Source organism: Solea solea, chromosome 17 (assembly GCF_958295425.1).
Source record: "Solea solea chromosome 17, fSolSol10.1, whole genome shotgun sequence".
NCBI classification, from domain to species: Eukaryota; Metazoa; Chordata; class Actinopteri; order Pleuronectiformes; family Soleidae; genus Solea; species Solea solea.
The window spans coordinates 1,994,639-2,011,162 of NC_081150.1; the positions used below are offsets into that span (position 1 = coordinate 1,994,639).

General features: G+C 41.1%; 1 protein-coding gene across 1 annotated transcript in view; it reads left to right on the plus strand.

The window, feature by feature from the left end:
• Nucleotides 1-55: 55 nt before the first annotated feature.
• Nucleotides 56-16,524, plus strand: part of mdn1 (midasin AAA ATPase 1) — a 56,492-nt gene continuing 40,023 nt past the window's right edge. Inside the window, exons 1-28 of the mRNA XM_058614388.1 lie at nt 56-353; nt 645-871; nt 1,642-1,866; nt 2,562-2,669; nt 2,963-3,155; nt 3,229-3,438; nt 3,843-3,974; nt 4,134-4,237; nt 4,988-5,102; nt 5,176-5,369; nt 6,392-6,473; nt 6,593-6,688; nt 6,819-6,931; nt 7,762-7,910; nt 8,019-8,079; nt 8,213-8,424; nt 8,513-8,616; nt 9,059-9,203; nt 9,947-10,043; nt 10,187-10,300; nt 10,395-10,542; nt 10,670-10,777; nt 11,249-11,400; nt 13,098-13,276; nt 14,052-14,260; nt 15,241-15,387; nt 15,481-15,622; nt 16,048-16,182. Of these exons, the coding sequence (XP_058470371.1) occupies nt 258-353; nt 645-871; nt 1,642-1,866; nt 2,562-2,669; nt 2,963-3,155; nt 3,229-3,438; nt 3,843-3,974; nt 4,134-4,237; nt 4,988-5,102; nt 5,176-5,369; nt 6,392-6,473; nt 6,593-6,688; nt 6,819-6,931; nt 7,762-7,910; nt 8,019-8,079; nt 8,213-8,424; nt 8,513-8,616; nt 9,059-9,203; nt 9,947-10,043; nt 10,187-10,300; nt 10,395-10,542; nt 10,670-10,777; nt 11,249-11,400; nt 13,098-13,276; nt 14,052-14,260; nt 15,241-15,387; nt 15,481-15,622; nt 16,048-16,182 (3,997 nt within the window). The 5' untranslated portion in view covers nt 56-257. The remainder of the gene's footprint in view (nt 354-644; nt 872-1,641; nt 1,867-2,561; nt 2,670-2,962; nt 3,156-3,228; nt 3,439-3,842; nt 3,975-4,133; nt 4,238-4,987; nt 5,103-5,175; nt 5,370-6,391; nt 6,474-6,592; nt 6,689-6,818; nt 6,932-7,761; nt 7,911-8,018; nt 8,080-8,212; nt 8,425-8,512; nt 8,617-9,058; nt 9,204-9,946; nt 10,044-10,186; nt 10,301-10,394; nt 10,543-10,669; nt 10,778-11,248; nt 11,401-13,097; nt 13,277-14,051; nt 14,261-15,240; nt 15,388-15,480; nt 15,623-16,047; nt 16,183-16,524) is intronic.

Genomic DNA, 16,524 nt, shown 5'->3' on the forward strand with positions numbered 1-16,524 from the left:
GGGAGGGGAGGGGTGACGGGAGGGGGTTATCCAAGCCGACCCGGAAGGATTTGAGCTCCACTCACATGTGGACAGGAATTTAACAGCAGTAACGGAAACGTGCTTGTGCGTGTGTGTTGTGATACAACCTCAGACTGACGAGGCGCGTAATGAACCCCATTATTTGCTTTACTTACACTAAAACGGGACACTTGCTTGTTGGCGGCTCGCGCGTGTTTCCGCTGTAGAACGCTCCTCCACGCGCGACAAATGATAGGATGGAAAATCTCGAGCTGAGCCTGTCATCTTTGGGCACCATATCCAGACATATTGACAAAAGTCACAACAAGTTCAGCCAGTATCTGTCAAAACAGGTGAGATGTGCTTCTTTATGACTTGTATTGGATAAATAATAAAGTATTTACGGTGTGTTTCCACACATATGTTTTCTCTGTGTAGCAAACAGCACCATCTTCTTTTCATGCCAGTGCTCATTTCATCACTTCACATGGTTTTATACTAGTGTGTATTATTAGTGCTGGTGCTTATAACATATATATATATATATATATATATATATATATATATATATATAATAAATAGTGGTGCATGTGTGTGTTACTTTCATTTCATGAGTCAGTGTCACTTATATACTCTCTCCACAGATATGGAGCCAGCAGGACAGGCTCTGTATTCTGGAGTGCTTGGCTCAGCTGCTGCTGGAGAAGGATTACACCTTGCTCATTGCACGACACCTGCGTCCGCTGATCCTGGACCTGCTGGAGAGGAACGCGGAGAGGGTCAGATTTGGTGGCCGCATCAACCATGACCTCCACGAGCGCTTGTGTGTGGCCCTCAGCAAACTTCTCAACATCAGTCCAGATGCACAGGCGTAAGTGGAGCCACAGTCACCATCTCCTGTGTTTATGTTGCGTTTCACTGAGAAAACATACAAACAACTGCCGGCCCAAGGCATAAGCGGACTAAGCCGCTGGTCGTGTGTTTTTTTTCCCCAACATATTAAAGAAATCTAAAATGTAAATATGTAATATCTTGTTTATATTAGAAGATTGCACGTTGTAAATTGTGCTTGGACCCTAATTAATGCAATTTATTTGTTACATTTGTATCCATAAATGTCTAGCACAGGATACTCCAAGGTGGTGGGAGGGGCCCCATAAAGGATTTAGACAGCACTGCATACATATTTAGGATTGTACTAAAATATTGTCATATTTCATAGCGTGATACTTTGAAGCACAGTATTGATGTAGAAATGATCTTGACTGTGTTGTATTTCAGCTTGTGAGTTCTCAGTAGCAGCATGTTTCAGCCGTTTGACTTTCTTCCTCCTACTACTGCTTTCACTACACAAACAAAACTTTATATTGATGATGCATATTGACTCAATCATTGTCTACCGCTTTATCCTGCCCATGAGGATCGTGTGGGAGCTGGAGCCAATCCCAGCTGACATAGGGCCAATCGGGGACCCTGGTTATCGGAGTAGAAAGATTTGTTTTGTATAATTTTAATATATTACAAATAGTCACAGTAACTGATTTACTTTTTATAATCAAGCGAATAAACAAATGCTCATGCCTCATCCCTATTAGCCAGTATCTTTGCTGTCCTAACTGATTTTCTCCTCCTCTGTGTTAGGTTTGCCGCTAAGTACTTCAACAGTGCTCCCCCAGTGTTTCAGAGGCTCTTTTTCACGAGTGAAGAGTCCTCAGCTGTTCACTATGGCCCGAGGAGGATGAAGATGCGCGACCTCATGGGCGCCACCCTCCGCTTCCTCCAGAGTGATTGTGCCAAGTTTCGAATGCTCTGGGACTGGAGTCCCTGTGTGTCCCAGCTGCTCACCAGTGACATCATGGTTCGAGGGTATGTACCTGCTTTCTCTCTGGATCTTTGTTGGTGTGTTACTCCTAAAGGGTGAGAATATTGGTTGTACTTTACAGCTCAATGATAACATGGTGATTAGAGGCAGATTGATAAAAAAAAGAAAAAGAAATAAGGTAATATTAAAGTAGTTTTGTGATAACACTTTGGAAATGTGGTAATAATACCATGTTATTGCAAAGGCAAACACAAGGTAATAAGCTTTGGTAATAGTGTGGTAACAGTTGAGTAATGAGGTGATAATATTACAGTAATAGCCAATTTTAACAAAACTCGTATCAGGTAATAGCTAATAGCAAAAATTGTTAAAATAGTGTGATAGTTAGAAAATATTATTACCACATTTTCATGTTATTGTAATGTCCAGGAAACAGAGTATTATAACCAATTAACAGAATATTCTTTATATGTCTGCATTAGTTTAAGTCAATGATGTTTACTGCAAAGGCAAGTTTCTTGAAAGTCAAGTACTCAACTTGTATCATAATTGTTGTTATTATTATTATTATTACTATTTTACTGTCAGGAAAGTAGTAACTTAACCAGATAGATCTATTATTTTTCCTGCAATTTCTACTTTATTTCTTTTGTTACTCTCATTTCTTGGTTTTTCCTATTTAACCCTCACAGCAATAATCATTTGGTCTTTGGTCCATGTTACATTTGTTTGCTTACAGGTACACAGCCCATTGTTTAGCACTGGTCTCTCACATGACTGATAACCAGAAAACCATCTTTTTGAGAAAGGTGCTGTCAAACGAGGAGATCCTGCACATGAAAATTAAGTATGTAGTAAGTTTTTATTTTAAACCCTGTAATGTATTTAGACAAAATTGTGATAGAAGATATTTAGTTTCAATGCCACATTTGTAAATGAGAACTTCTGATAGATTTAAAACAGTGGTAATATTTCAGTTTGGTGAATAATTGGATAAAGGGAATCATCATTTTTAAAGAAGAAAGACATCTTTTATGACATTACACATTTGTAAACTACTAAATGTGTTACTCGCTGTAATGAATTATTTCAAGCCAAGATTCTGCTGTCTAAGCTGCTTGTCTGGTCTTTCCTTTGTAGAGCGTTGGAAGAAACTCAGCAGCTGGAGGTAGAAAAGGCTCTGGTTCTAGCCAATCAGGGCTCAGTGATGTGGCGCCAGGAGAAAGCAAATAAGTATACCAGGGGCCAGGTGGTATCTGAGGACCTTTCCCTGAATGTTGTAGCAGTGTGTGGTGTAGTACTTCCCAGGATGGTTCCTAGACAAGCTGAACAGGTATCTACGCTTTTATTCAAACAAGTCTTTGCTGTTAAAAAGAAAGAATGATGACACTGAGCTCTGTTCATAGGTGAACCTAAAGGATCTGGTGCTGGTGGATTCAACCTGTCGCAACCTGCGACGACTGGCACTGGCTGTAGCTTCCCAGAAGCCCGTGCTCCTCGAGGGCCCCATCGGATGTGGTAAAACTGCCTTGGTAGAGTTCATGGCCGCCATCACAGGACACACAAAAGCTACAGAGATTCTCAAGGTCCAGCTCGGGGACCAAACTGACAGCAAGGTGAGAGAGCAAGAGAAGAGGGGATGATTTTCAGCCCAAATTTTGCAATTCATAGCCAATCAACTCTCAATCATCCTGTTATCAATGGTTATCTGTCCTCACTGTGGACAATTAAATTGAACTCTTCACACCTGGCATTGAAATGTGTTCTGGATGCGTCCCCTCTGACCACATATGTTCAGACATTCCGGCCCTTTTTGCAAATTAGGACTGACAACATGTGTGTTTGTAAGAACAAAATGATGTTCTTAATGTGTGTTAATGAGTGTTCAGATGTGTCTGCTGTCAGTGTGGTTGTGTAAATGACACAGAGAGAGATTTTATTCACATTAGCTGCAGTATTTAACATTCAATGGAGGTGAAATGAAGGGGAGAATCTTTATTTTAATGTGTTTATGTTCCAGATGCTGCTGGGGATGTATCGGTGCACTGACATTCCCGGGAAGTTTGTGTGGCAGCCAGGAACACTGACACAAGCTGTTTCCAAAGGCCACTGGATCCTCCTAGAAGACATCGACCATGCACCTCTGGATGTGGTGGGTTCAAACTTGTCGAGATCGGCGTAGAATTGCAGCTTCGTATTTTTTTCTCTATAAACCTCAGCTTGAACTTCACGTCACAATATATTTCTGCACTGAGTTTTTGTACCAAACAGCAGCAAAATCCACAACAGTATTGACATATTCTGTTTTTAGATCTCGGTGCTTCTGCCTTTAATGGAGAATAAAAAGCTGATGATCCCAGGAAGGGAGGATTGCATCGATGTTGCGCCTGGATTTCAGTTCTTTGCAACAAGAAGGTAGGGATATGACGTCTAAATGTCGATCTGTTGTCTAGTTTTAAACTCGCTATATTTCCATCTGCCTGCTTTTATGCACATTTGTAATCTGGAATTATAATTCATAAACCGGAATTGAAGCATAGAAATGATGGGGAAACTACAACATTGCTTGACTTATATCACAACAGTATTAGATTGAAGAAGCAATGAAAACCATGTATCAACAGCTCTCTTTATTTACAGCTTTTATCCATCTGTGGCCCTGACTATTGCACCGTCTGTGCTTAGTTTGATGAACTAACAGTGGATGGAAACATGAAAATGTGCATTTTCTTTCACCAAAATGTTTGAAAATTTGTTAAAATTTGATTACATTTGAATGGAATCCTAGCTAATGTGAGCCTGAACTTACTCTGTTGTGACATGATCATTATCAGCTGTTGTATTTCAGTGTCCACAAAATGCACATGCTCACTGTCTGACCATGAGTGTGAGGAGACATGGACTTAACTGTTTCCATTAAGTTTATATTTATGCAAATGTTAATGTGTACAAATGGAGGAAATGGTTGATAATTGCATTTATACGTATGTGGTTGAGGAAGTGATGATTCACCAAAACCAAAATGCCATCAAAGCTGTTGGAAGTTATTATTATTTTCATTAACAAAGACATGTCCATTTTATTAGCTTACTATTTATAAACTTACTATTTTTATGTAAAAAAAACCAAAACAAGTAACAAATAATTGGTGCTTGTTAATTGCAGGATGTACTGCAGTGGTGGCAGCTGGCACAAGCCACAGAACTCTCACGCAGCGCTGCTGGACAAGTACTGGACCAAGCTGCAAATTGGCAACATGACAAGAGAAGAGCTGAAGAAGGTGTGTGTTCAGTATGTTCTGAGAACTCCCACTCCTCTACCCTCAGTTCAAACCGATGTCTCTGTCCGTGTAGGTGCTCATCAGCAGGTATCCTGGGCTGACCATGGTGGCAGATCGTCTCCTGGATATCTACTGTCAGCTGACTGGTGAGAGACACACCGAGTCCGACACGAACAGCCTCCAATCCCTGACGCCCAGCGACGAGACCCAGCAGCACAAGACTGAGAGCAAAAGCACACAGCTGGAGGGGAGAGCTCTGTCACTGAGGTCAGACCTGCACCTACTCTAACTCTCTACCCCCCTTCTTTTTATTTGTGCGTTCTCAAGTATGTTTTCATGGCAGAAAATGGTTTGTTAAACTCATTTTAATATATATATTTTTTAAACAGAGTTAATCCATTAAAGGTATTATATGTAATTTAGAAAATTTCCAAAAAAAACAAAACATGAGCTCAATGTTCAAATGTTCAGATCAATACAGTATATTGTTTTGCTGGGTTTTTACTTTTTCCCAAATGTTTTCCAGTGGGGTTGGAAACCAAAGATAATTTTATTATTTTCTTAATTATTCAACTCCATATTTGGTCCACACAATGTCGTAAAATGACTGGTTGTTTGACGATTATGTCATAGTTTCCAGTTATTGTGGAAAAAAAGAAAGAGGTTTTTAGGCATGACTATCTAAACTGGGCAGTAATTCTGGTCATCAGCTGTGTGGATCCTAAGTAATCAGAGAATAAAGCTTTATTTGCAATTATTTCATGCTACAGCAGTGGGAGTAGTCATGACAACAGCATCCAGGATGCATTTTCATGCAGGTATGAACAGTCTTACTTAAGGCTGTCAGCATCCGATCATAACACTGAGGACGGATGTTAATTGGGCGCCTGAACGGGGTCACAAAACGTTATCTCCTTTCAGCAGACATCTGTCAGACCCCTCACCCCCATCCCAGTCAAAACTACCAGCCACCTTTAATTAGCTTTCCACTAGCCGCTGCTGTGCTCGATAGATTATTGACTGGACTGTCCTCTGGACAACAGATTCTCCAGGTCACACCAGGGGATGTGTATTAGATAACGGCTTTATACATTTCTCCCCACTCAGGGAAACAGCAACCAGATACTCTGGTGGAATTATCATTATTTTTTTTTTCCATAAGCTGTCACTGTGGTGTGTTGACCAGTCGCCATGTCTGTATGAATCAGTGTAATTGACTTTATTGCTCAACTTATGATGCCTATATATGCTGATGAATGTTCATTTTCTTTTCATCTCCGTCCTTTTAGGGACCTACTGAAATGGTGTGAGCGGATCAGTGTCAACTTTGACAGCACCTCCTCTGCCACAGCACAACATGTCTTCCAAGAGGTTAGTTGGTGTGTTTACAAATAAAGAAATAAATAATTGTTGTGTCTTACGTAACCCCCTGTGAGTGAAGTATGACACATCGCAGTGATTCTGTACATCTGTCCCTTTCTTCTTGTCAGGCTCTTGACTGCTTCACAGCCATGTTGTCTCGTCCTGACAGTCGACTTCAAATGGCTGAGGCCATCGGAAGCAAACTCAACATCTCCAAAGAAAAGGTTTCGACGAGCACTTTTTGGGCAAAATTATTAAAAAAAAACAAAAAAAAAACAGCGACAGTAGAATTGCTGTAATAGTATGTTTTTTGTATTATAATAATCTTAACTCCTGTCTACTGTGTGTCTCCAGGCCCAGCACTTCTGCCAGTTGTATCAACCTGGCATCTCGCTGACTGAGCTGCAGGTCTCGGTGGGCAGAGTAACTCTGGATCGAAAGCAGACTGAAGCTGTGCGGCTGAATTTGTAAGTGGGACATCCTGTCTATCCCCCCCCACCCCCACCCCCACCCCTTTGACCCATGTTTACACCGTGCATGCAGGATCAAATAGGACCCCTGCTGCTAAATTGAATAAACATTGTATTGATTTCAAACCACAATATGGTAAACAAAGCCACCTAATGGTTCAACAAGTACATGCCTAAAAATGAACATTGATTCTTTCAGTCCAATATGAGTGCGTGTCAAACTTTAGAGTGGACACACAGGAAGTGTGATTGTTTATTTTTTTTGTTGCATCCAAAAACTGAGATAATTGTGTGCAATATGTTGTGTGTTAACAAAAGCAGTGCACACAAAGGAGCAGTTTATTGATAGTTTAAGTTTTTTGAAGTATGTTTGGATGACTTACTGATACAAAGTTGGTGCTAACTGCGGTGTTCAAGTCCCATGCCCAAAATCTGTGTTTTAAGCTTGCCTTTTGCCAAGTTTGAGCTACTTGGATATCTCTAAATAAAGTATTTTAAACACCTAAGTCAAAAAATAACAGATTTGAACTTACTGATGAAGGCAGCAGTGGATTAACACCTCATGTGTGCCGTGATGTGAAGCTTTCACTATGGACTTTTGTTTGGGGTGAAAGCTGTTAGCTGTCGGATTAAAGTGGTTAACATGTATCATTTTCTTAAGTAGGTGTGGATTATTATAACTTCCTCATACGACCACACTTTTATTCAATTAATGTATTATAGTAGAATAATAAATAAGATGATTTCAGCACAATGCTCCAGCCATAATCTACAACTCATGCAGGCCGTTGTGTTCACATTAAAAATGTGCATATCACCATGAACAGGGACAACCAGACATTTGCTGCCACTCGACCCTCTGCTGTGCTGCTGGAACAGCTGGCGGTTTGCATGTCCAAAGGTGAACCTGTTCTTCTGGTTGGAGAGACAGGAACTGGAAAGACCTCCACTGTCCAGCACCTGGCCAGAGTCACAGGTGAGCCAAGCTCGCCTGAGCAGCTGCTGGTACAGCGGTTTGTCCATTCAACTCAACGTCGGTAGTTTGATCATGAGTCCAAAATGCTCTTTTGTGTGTTCAATCCAGGACACAGGTTGCGGGTTGTGAACATGAACCAGCAGAGCGACACAGCTGACCTGCTGGGAGGGTGAGTGGCCCACAGACGGTGTCTTACACGCTTTATTTTTACTTATTTTGGGCCAGTTTTTTCTCTTTATGTACAGTTCTGGACTTTGTCTTTGTGTTGATGCAAAAATGTGAGACTTTTCTGTCTTCTGTAGGTACAAACCAGTAGACCACAAGCAGCTCCTGCTTCCTCTGCGTGAAGCCTTTGAGGACCTGTTCTCCCAGACCTACTCGAGGAAGCAGAACCTGACCTTCCTGGGTCACGTTCAGACCTGCTTCAGGGGCAAGCGCTGGCAGGATCTGCTCAAACTCATGGACCACGTCTGCAAGTCCGCTCTCACCAGCGAGCTGCAAGAGAAATCCAATGGTAATGAAGCAACAGTGATGAGAGTCAGTTTCACTGTCACTGCTGTCGCATAATGGACGACTGATATCACGTGTTTGTGTTTGTGCAGCTTCTTTGCTGCAGGAGCAGTGGGAGGCGCTGGCTGCAAAACTGAGTCAGACGCAGCAGCAGATCCGAGCCTGTGAGGCGGCCATGGTCTTTGCCTTTGTGGAGGTAATGCACTCAGAAAGCTCCTCAAAGGGAAATCCTCGTGTACAATAATGAATAATAAGCACAAACCACATAACAACTGTCAGTACTCGATCTGTAATAAACTGGATTTGTTCTGTATGTGTGTGAAGTGTGACTACTTCCTGTTACCACTTATTTATCACGACATTTGTGGAATGACTACCAAAACTAAAAAATAACATTGAAACTAATAGAATGAAATATATCATAAAACCCCAAAGTCATTGTCTCTTATTTTCAAAGCCAGGTTGAAAGGAAGTGGTGCTGTGCAAGATTGACTGAGTCTCTTTTGTTTGTAGCTGCTACACTTTGCCTCAGACCTTTTTACACAATACTTTTATATAACCTGAGCTGTATTTCTTTACATCCTTTGTGCAGCAGTTCTGACCCTGCTGTGCTCTGTGTTTCTCTGTATGCTCTGTAGGGAACACTGGCTCAGGCTGTGAAGAAGGGACACTGGGTCCTGCTGGATGAAATCAATCTGGCAGCAGCAGAGACTTTGGAGTGTCTGAGTGGACTCTTAGAGGGCAGCGCTGGATCTCTGGTGCTGCTGGACCGTGGAGACACTGGTGAGGACTCATAGCTTGGAACATCTGAGTGCATGTTCTCATCCGTGGGGAGTAAAATAAAAAGAGAGTACTTATTTTATTTGAACAAATCACAGGTCATTACACATTTGTTAGAACTTGATGGCAGTCTTAACAGTTATATACATGTTTTGCCAAAACTATGCAGTCACTGCTTTTCCTAACCACAGATCCAAAAGAGAAATAAGGATATTTTCATGACTCCTTAATGTCTTACTTGTGTCCTAATGCATTGGTTTACAATATCTTTGATGTAAAAAAAAAAAGAATATCATTAGGGCTGCAATGATTCACTAAATTACTAAATGAACTGCCAACTAGTTTTTATAATCGATTATTAGTGCGCTATGATTTTTTTTTCCATTTTGAAATTTGAATATTTCCAGGTTTATTTGCTCCATATAACAAATAAAACACTAAAATGTAATTATGTATCAGTTATCAATATACAATATACCATTTAGTATACATTCTATGATCAAACAACTAATCAATTAATCATTATCCTTAAAATAATTTAATTCTTTTGGCATTATGATTGTGTAGTGAAAATGTGATATTGTGCCTGTTAAAAGCCTGAATACAGTCACAATATGGCTTCCCAGAAATAAACAGGCTTTTTTGGCACTCACTGACACTAAAGTGATTTATGTCTTTTCTCTTTTAGTTTGTGTGGTTTCCTGAGACTGTCGATAAAATTGTTTTATTTTGTTTTTAAACCAAAGAACCCCTGGTTCGCCACCCAGACTTCAGACTCTTTGCCTGCATGAACCCAGCTACTGACGTGGGGAAGAGGAACCTGCCTCTGGGACTCAGGAACAGGTGAGTGATTGAATATTTTATTTTATTTCATAGCTTTTAAGAGCTACCCAGAGCAGTTTAATTTGTTTAAGATGTTGAAGAGGGAACAAGATATTTAAAAACAGCAATAACTAACATTTAATTTCTTGGTCGGTGTGTCACAGGTTCACTGAGCTGTATGTGGATGAGCTGGAGAACGAGGGTGACCTCCGCATTCTGGTTTCAGATTACCTCCAACACCTGAACCCACACAGAAATGTCATCAGTGGCATCATAAGGTTTGCTTTTACCGTTACATTACAGCAGTTAAAGTCAACATAACTCTGTTGGAGTCAGTGCTGACAGCAAAGAAATCTCTGCCTCTGTGTGCAGTTTTTACTTGGCAGTACGAAAGGAGGCCAACTCACACCTGGTGGACGGGACAGGACATAGACCACACTACAGTCTGCGCACTCTGTGCAGGGCTCTGAAGTATGTGGCAGTAAACCCATGCAAGAGTGTACAGCGCTCACTCTACGAGGTAGGGACTACAGAGCAATTATCTCCTTAAAGTGCGAGTTCTGAGATGAAAGCTGCTGAATTCAGCTTTGATTTTCCATCACATACATGTTCTGTGCATCGACGGTCTCTGTGTTTGATGGTTTCAGGGTTTCTGCCTGAGCTTCTTGACTCAGCTGGACAGAAGCTCTCACCCGCTGGTCCAGAAACTGGTGTGTCAGCACATCCTGATGGGAAACACAAAGTGTCTCAAACAAGTAAGACATTCACACAGTCGTCGTCTTCTTCTTCTTCTTCTTCTTCTTCTTCTTCTTCTTCTTCTTCTTCTTCTTCATTGGGGTTTAACAGCAGCTTGCAACCATGATATTGCATTTACTGTCATCCTCTGGAATTAATTTATGTAGTAGTCCATTGAAAAGCAATTGTTTTTTTTTTGTTTCTTGGGGTTTTTCCTCATCTAAAATGACAGAACATTGATGAATCTATCTTGAAGCATTGTGATTACCTGTTTTCCTTTTTGTCATTATGGTAAATGGTGTGTATTTATGCTTTTCTGTCTTGATGACCACCTATACCTGTACCTATGATCACCTATATTTTGCAACATTTAGACTAGCCGGGAATCGAACCCACAACCTTCGAGTTGAACGATGACTCACTCTACCACTGAGCTGTCTATATTCTATATATTCTGTGGAATATTTCAGAGTTTCTTATTTTCCTTACAGCCGATCCCAGCACCTGTGGGCCAGCGCTGTGTGGACGTGGAGGGCTACTGGGTGTCCCAGGGTGATATGGAACCAGCCGTGAACCCCAGCTACATCCTCACCCCCTCAGTCAAGCTCAACCTCCGAGACCTCGCCAGAGTCGTATCTACAGGGTAGGAAAGCTGTCACAGCTTGACCCCTTGTCTCCCCAATCAATGGGTGCATTTATCAATGTCCAAACTACTAATTTTGACAGATGGGGCTCACTCTGGCCCTTTGTGGAAGAATGGATCAGTGGTGCATCAGGATAAAATGTGGGTGGATTAAAGTCCCCTGCAGGCAAGTGACCAGCTGTGTGGCAAATGATTAGTTTATGCCTGTGTGTTTGACTTCTGTTAAGGACAGCTGACATGTTGATCTCCTAAGAGCATTAGTGATGAGGACCAATGCTGCTGTCACTGCCTGTGTCCTGTTCCACTGCAAAGCTTTTGGATAGTGTTGTGGTCAGGACTCTGTGCTGACACATCAAGATTTCTCACATTAAACTCTGTTGTTAGCGTTGTACAAAGTTGCACTGTCTTGAAAGAGGCAAACACAATGGAAGAATTTTTAGGGTTGGACATTCTGTCGAATATTCGAATATCATTTTAGCTTGAAATGCCCATATTCAGCTGCTAACAAGATGCATTCAAAGACTCTGATCAATTTTATTTTGTGGAGTATACAGTGTGTCGAGCCTGCTGAGACGGGTGGTACAGTGAAGATGCAAGGAGTAGAGGTAGCGAAAGTATATGAGTTTAATTACCTGGGGTCAACCATCCAAAGTAATGGACAGTGCACAAGAGAGTGTGGGCAGGGTGGAGTGGGGGGAGTGTTAGGGGTGATGTGTGACCGAAAGATGGCGGCAAAGTGAAAGGGAAGGTTCTACAAGATGGAAGTGAGACCTGCTATGATGTATGGTTTGGAGACAGTGGCACTGTCTAAAAGACAGCAGGAGATTTTCGTTGGGAGTGACCAGGATGGACAGGATTAGAAATTACCATATTTGAGGGACGGCTCTGGTTCAGCGGTTTGGAGATAAAGTAAGTAAAGGAGTCAAGGTTGAGATGGTTTGGTCGCATGCAGAGGAGGGATAGTGATTATATTTGGAAAAAGGATGTTGAAAATTGAGCTACTGGGCAGGAGGAATAGAGAAAGACCAAGAAGAAGGTTCATGGATGTTGTTTTGTGAAGGAGGACGGGTCAGCAAGAATTGTCCATAAAGTTGTGTAAGGTTGTTTAAAGTGGTGCCTGCCACTTTCTTGAAGTCTATTTTTGTTCTTTCGAAATAGAAGGCCATAACTGGTGAGAGTGAAGGTCAGGATCGATCCAATAAAGCATGAATAAAACATTGTCATCAAAGTACATTGGACATTAAAATGGCAAAGCTTGCAAACAAGTTACAGGCGCTGGTGTAAACACATCATTGATATGATTTTCAAATGTCAGTTTGTCGTTAATGACAGACTCCACTGTCTGGAGGATCGCATTAGTTTATGTCAGGATAGCATCCCTAATATAAATCAACATATAGAGGTTAAAAGGTTTTAAAGTACAAAGCTGATGTATAACAATGGGTTTCGTAAATTCACATTGCACATTTGATCAGTCTACTCCACCACGATCTGGTGGTGCTACTATTGCACTATAACAAACACAGACAGATGTATGACTCAGCAGTCTCTTGTCAACACTCAATAATCATTTAGGTTAATTTGGCTCACTCAGGTTACTGAGTGAGTAACATCATTCTAAACTGAGCTCATGACTAATCAGTCGCCTGTGCTCCTCTCACTCTCCCTCTCTCTGTCCTCATGTGTCTGTGTCACAGGACTCACCCAGTGCTGATCCAGGGAGAGACATCCGTGGGGAAGACCAGCCTGATTTGCTGGCTGGCTACAGCCACGGGAAACCAGTGTGTGAGAATCAATAACCACGAGCACACCGACATCCAGGAGTACATAGGCTGCTACTCATCAGACAACAGCGGCAAGCTGGTGTTCAAAGAGGGTACGAGGATTTGTCAAGTCGGCAGCGTTTTAATGCTGTCACACGGATACTTTATAGCGATGGTTGTTATCCATCCTCTTTATTCACCAATAGTGAGCACACACAAATGGTACAGGAGCAGTAAGAAGCACTTGTTTGTGCCAGGGGAGCAATGGGGTATCAGGTGCCTTGATCAGGGGCAACACAGCCGTTGAATTTGAACCGGTGACCCTCCAGTCATCCCATTTCCTTTCCTATGGGCCATGGGCTGTCATGGAGACATAGAGCTGCTATTTGTATCACAAACTGATCCACAACAATAAAACCAGTAACTGGATTTGTTTTTGTGCCTGATAGTTCAAAATACTTTTTAAAACATATAGAGTAAGAAAAGTAAGTAAGAACAAATAACAATAATTAAGCTGGCAAATCAAAACAAATTATCTGTAAAACTTGGCACATATCTAACCAAAGGAACAGAGGACATTTTACTACATCAGACATAAACTATATTCCTTAGGAATGGCATTATATCCACCAGTCTGCAGGGCTCATGGCAATGCTCCTGTACTGTTCTATATGGAGAATAAATTATGAATAACCCTTTAAAATATAGATTTATTAAGTGAATGATTACAGCATAATGAGCATTTTTTTTTCTCATTCGCATTCTATCAAACAAACATTTAAATACAATCATTTATAGTGACTCCCAATGTATAACATATCCTTATGTCCACTTCTGAACTATGGCTCCTCCTCAGACTAATGTAACTCGCTTGTGTCTCCGCTCCAGGCGTTCTGATCGACGCCATGAGGAAAGGCTACTGGATCATCCTGGACGAGCTGAACCTCGCGCCTACCGACGTCCTGGAGGCTCTCAACAGGCTGCTCGATGACAACAGGGAGCTGTTTGTGGCCGAGACACAGGAAGTCATCAAGGCTCATCCCAGATTCAAGCTGTTTGCTACTCAGAATCCCCCCGGTCTCTATGGTGGCAGAAAGGTATTGTATCCATGCCATGCCATTAGATAATCCCTCTTAGGGACATTTGCGATGAGCTGTTTCACCATGTTTTGGGTACACAGCATCTGTGGTTAGCTGATAATTATGGGTAATTATTTGTAGGGCTGCAACAGTTAATTGACTGATTTTTCAGCTTCTTAATTGTGAATATTTTCTGATTTCTTTTCAAAGAAATGATTTTGGCTTGGGGACAAAACACATTTGTCCACAGACGTCATAATTTCCAGGTTTGGGAAACACTGATCAACACTTTCTGACATTTTATGGACCAAAAGTTTACTCGATTAATTGAGGAAAGACTCAACGGATTAATTAATTACGGAAATGTGTCCCTTGCAGCCCTGCTTATAAATGCTTATAAATTGAAGCATATAATCTGTCTCAGAAAATGTCTAGATTACTAGAGGTGTTTGGCTGCTGCTGCATCATTATATAGGGGATGCTTATATTGTGCATCCCTAGACCTTATAGCCTAGGAAAAAGCCAGAATGAGAATAGGTTAATAAGATGCAACACAGTGTAATATTACTATCACTACCACAGTTGGCTATAATGAAATGGTTTGTCACGTCTTCAGTGGAACTAAAATAGGACATAAGCTTCATAAAAGTAGAATTTGTATAAAACACTGTGGAACATTTTCATATATCAGGGCCATTAATATAAAGCTACACTAATAAGAATGATGAAGTATTAAAAATGCACACAAAAAAGATTAAATGAAATGATTAATCTGAAAATTCTCAAATTTGAAAAGTAAGTCATCATCTGTTTAAAAACATAGAAGTTGGTCATGGGGCAGTGAGTGTTATGTTGTGGCTGTTTTCTAACTGAGACAGGGATTGTATTTGGTTTTAATCATTTATATTTATCATGAATTATTATATATTCTGGTTAAACTAATTGTATTTTTCTCTGTCAAACTACATCTGAAAGTAAGTTTTCCTGTGGACCTTCAGGTTCTCTCCAGGGCTTTCAGGAACCGCTTCGTTGAGCTGCACTTTGATGAGCTGCCCAGTGGAGAACTGGAGACCATCCTCAACCAGAGGTGTCACCTGCCGCCATCTTACTGCACCAAGCTGGTCAAGGTCATGCAAGACCTTCAGGTAAGTTACCTGCCATCCTTGTTGATGTAGTCATTTTAACCTCTGTTTTGCCGCTATCCTGATTGTGTTAACAAATGCATCCCTCTCATCCAGTCTTTACGCAGAGGATCCTCCGTGTTTGCGGGGAAACATGGCTTCATCACCCTCAGAGACCTGTTCCGCTGGGCAGACCGGTACAGGCTGGAGGAACAGTCGCAGGAATCTCAGGACTGGCTACAGCATTTGGCTGATGATGGTGAGGCTGTGTTTCAATGTTTCTATTCCTATACTTATGTGGGTCATTTGAAACCCTCGGTTAGTTTTTATTATTATGATATATGACTGAGGTTGGCCCCAAGAGAAAGCTATTGTGTTAATTTCTTGCCAGTAAGAAGCCAACAACTTACACATTACAACGTGTAAGTTAAGAGCAGAACATTCCACATTGTAACGAAATATGTTAAAGATGATTAAATGTGTCATCTTGACGACTGATCTTGAGAATTTGAGGTAGCGTCAGGCTGCGTACATGCCTGTCTTGATGTTGCCTCTGTTCTCCTTTAGGACAGGGTTCAAACTACTGAATTTCTGATATATATCCATTTTTATTTGGAAGGAAAAAGGTCTAAATTTTATACAATTTGCACCATTAGTTCAATGAAAATCCTTCCTTTTCTTCAGGTTACATGCTGCTGGCAGGGCGTGTCAGGAAGCCGGAGGAAGAGGCCGTCATTTTGTCCATCCTGGAGAAGCACTTCAAGCGGACGGTTACTCCTGAAAACCTGTTCTCTCAGAAACAGGTGACCAGCCAATTCAGTGAGTAGAACTCCACATTTCATTCTATAAAATCAGATTAGCGCTATAACTAATGATAACTTTCTTAATCAATTAATCTGTCGATTGTTTGATTAATTGATTAGTTGTTTTCGAAACCTTGAAATGATGATGTTCCTAAATGTAAAAAAATTTCCACAAACCAAAATGTTCAGTTTTAATGATTTCTTTGTTATATGGAGCAGAGAAACCAGGAAATATTCACATTTAAGAAGCTGAAAAATCAGAGAGCTTGCAGCCCTAGATACGATTATCCTTTATGACTCCCATAATGGGGACATTTGCTGTGTTGCAGCAGTGGACATAGTAAAAAGTTAAAGGAAT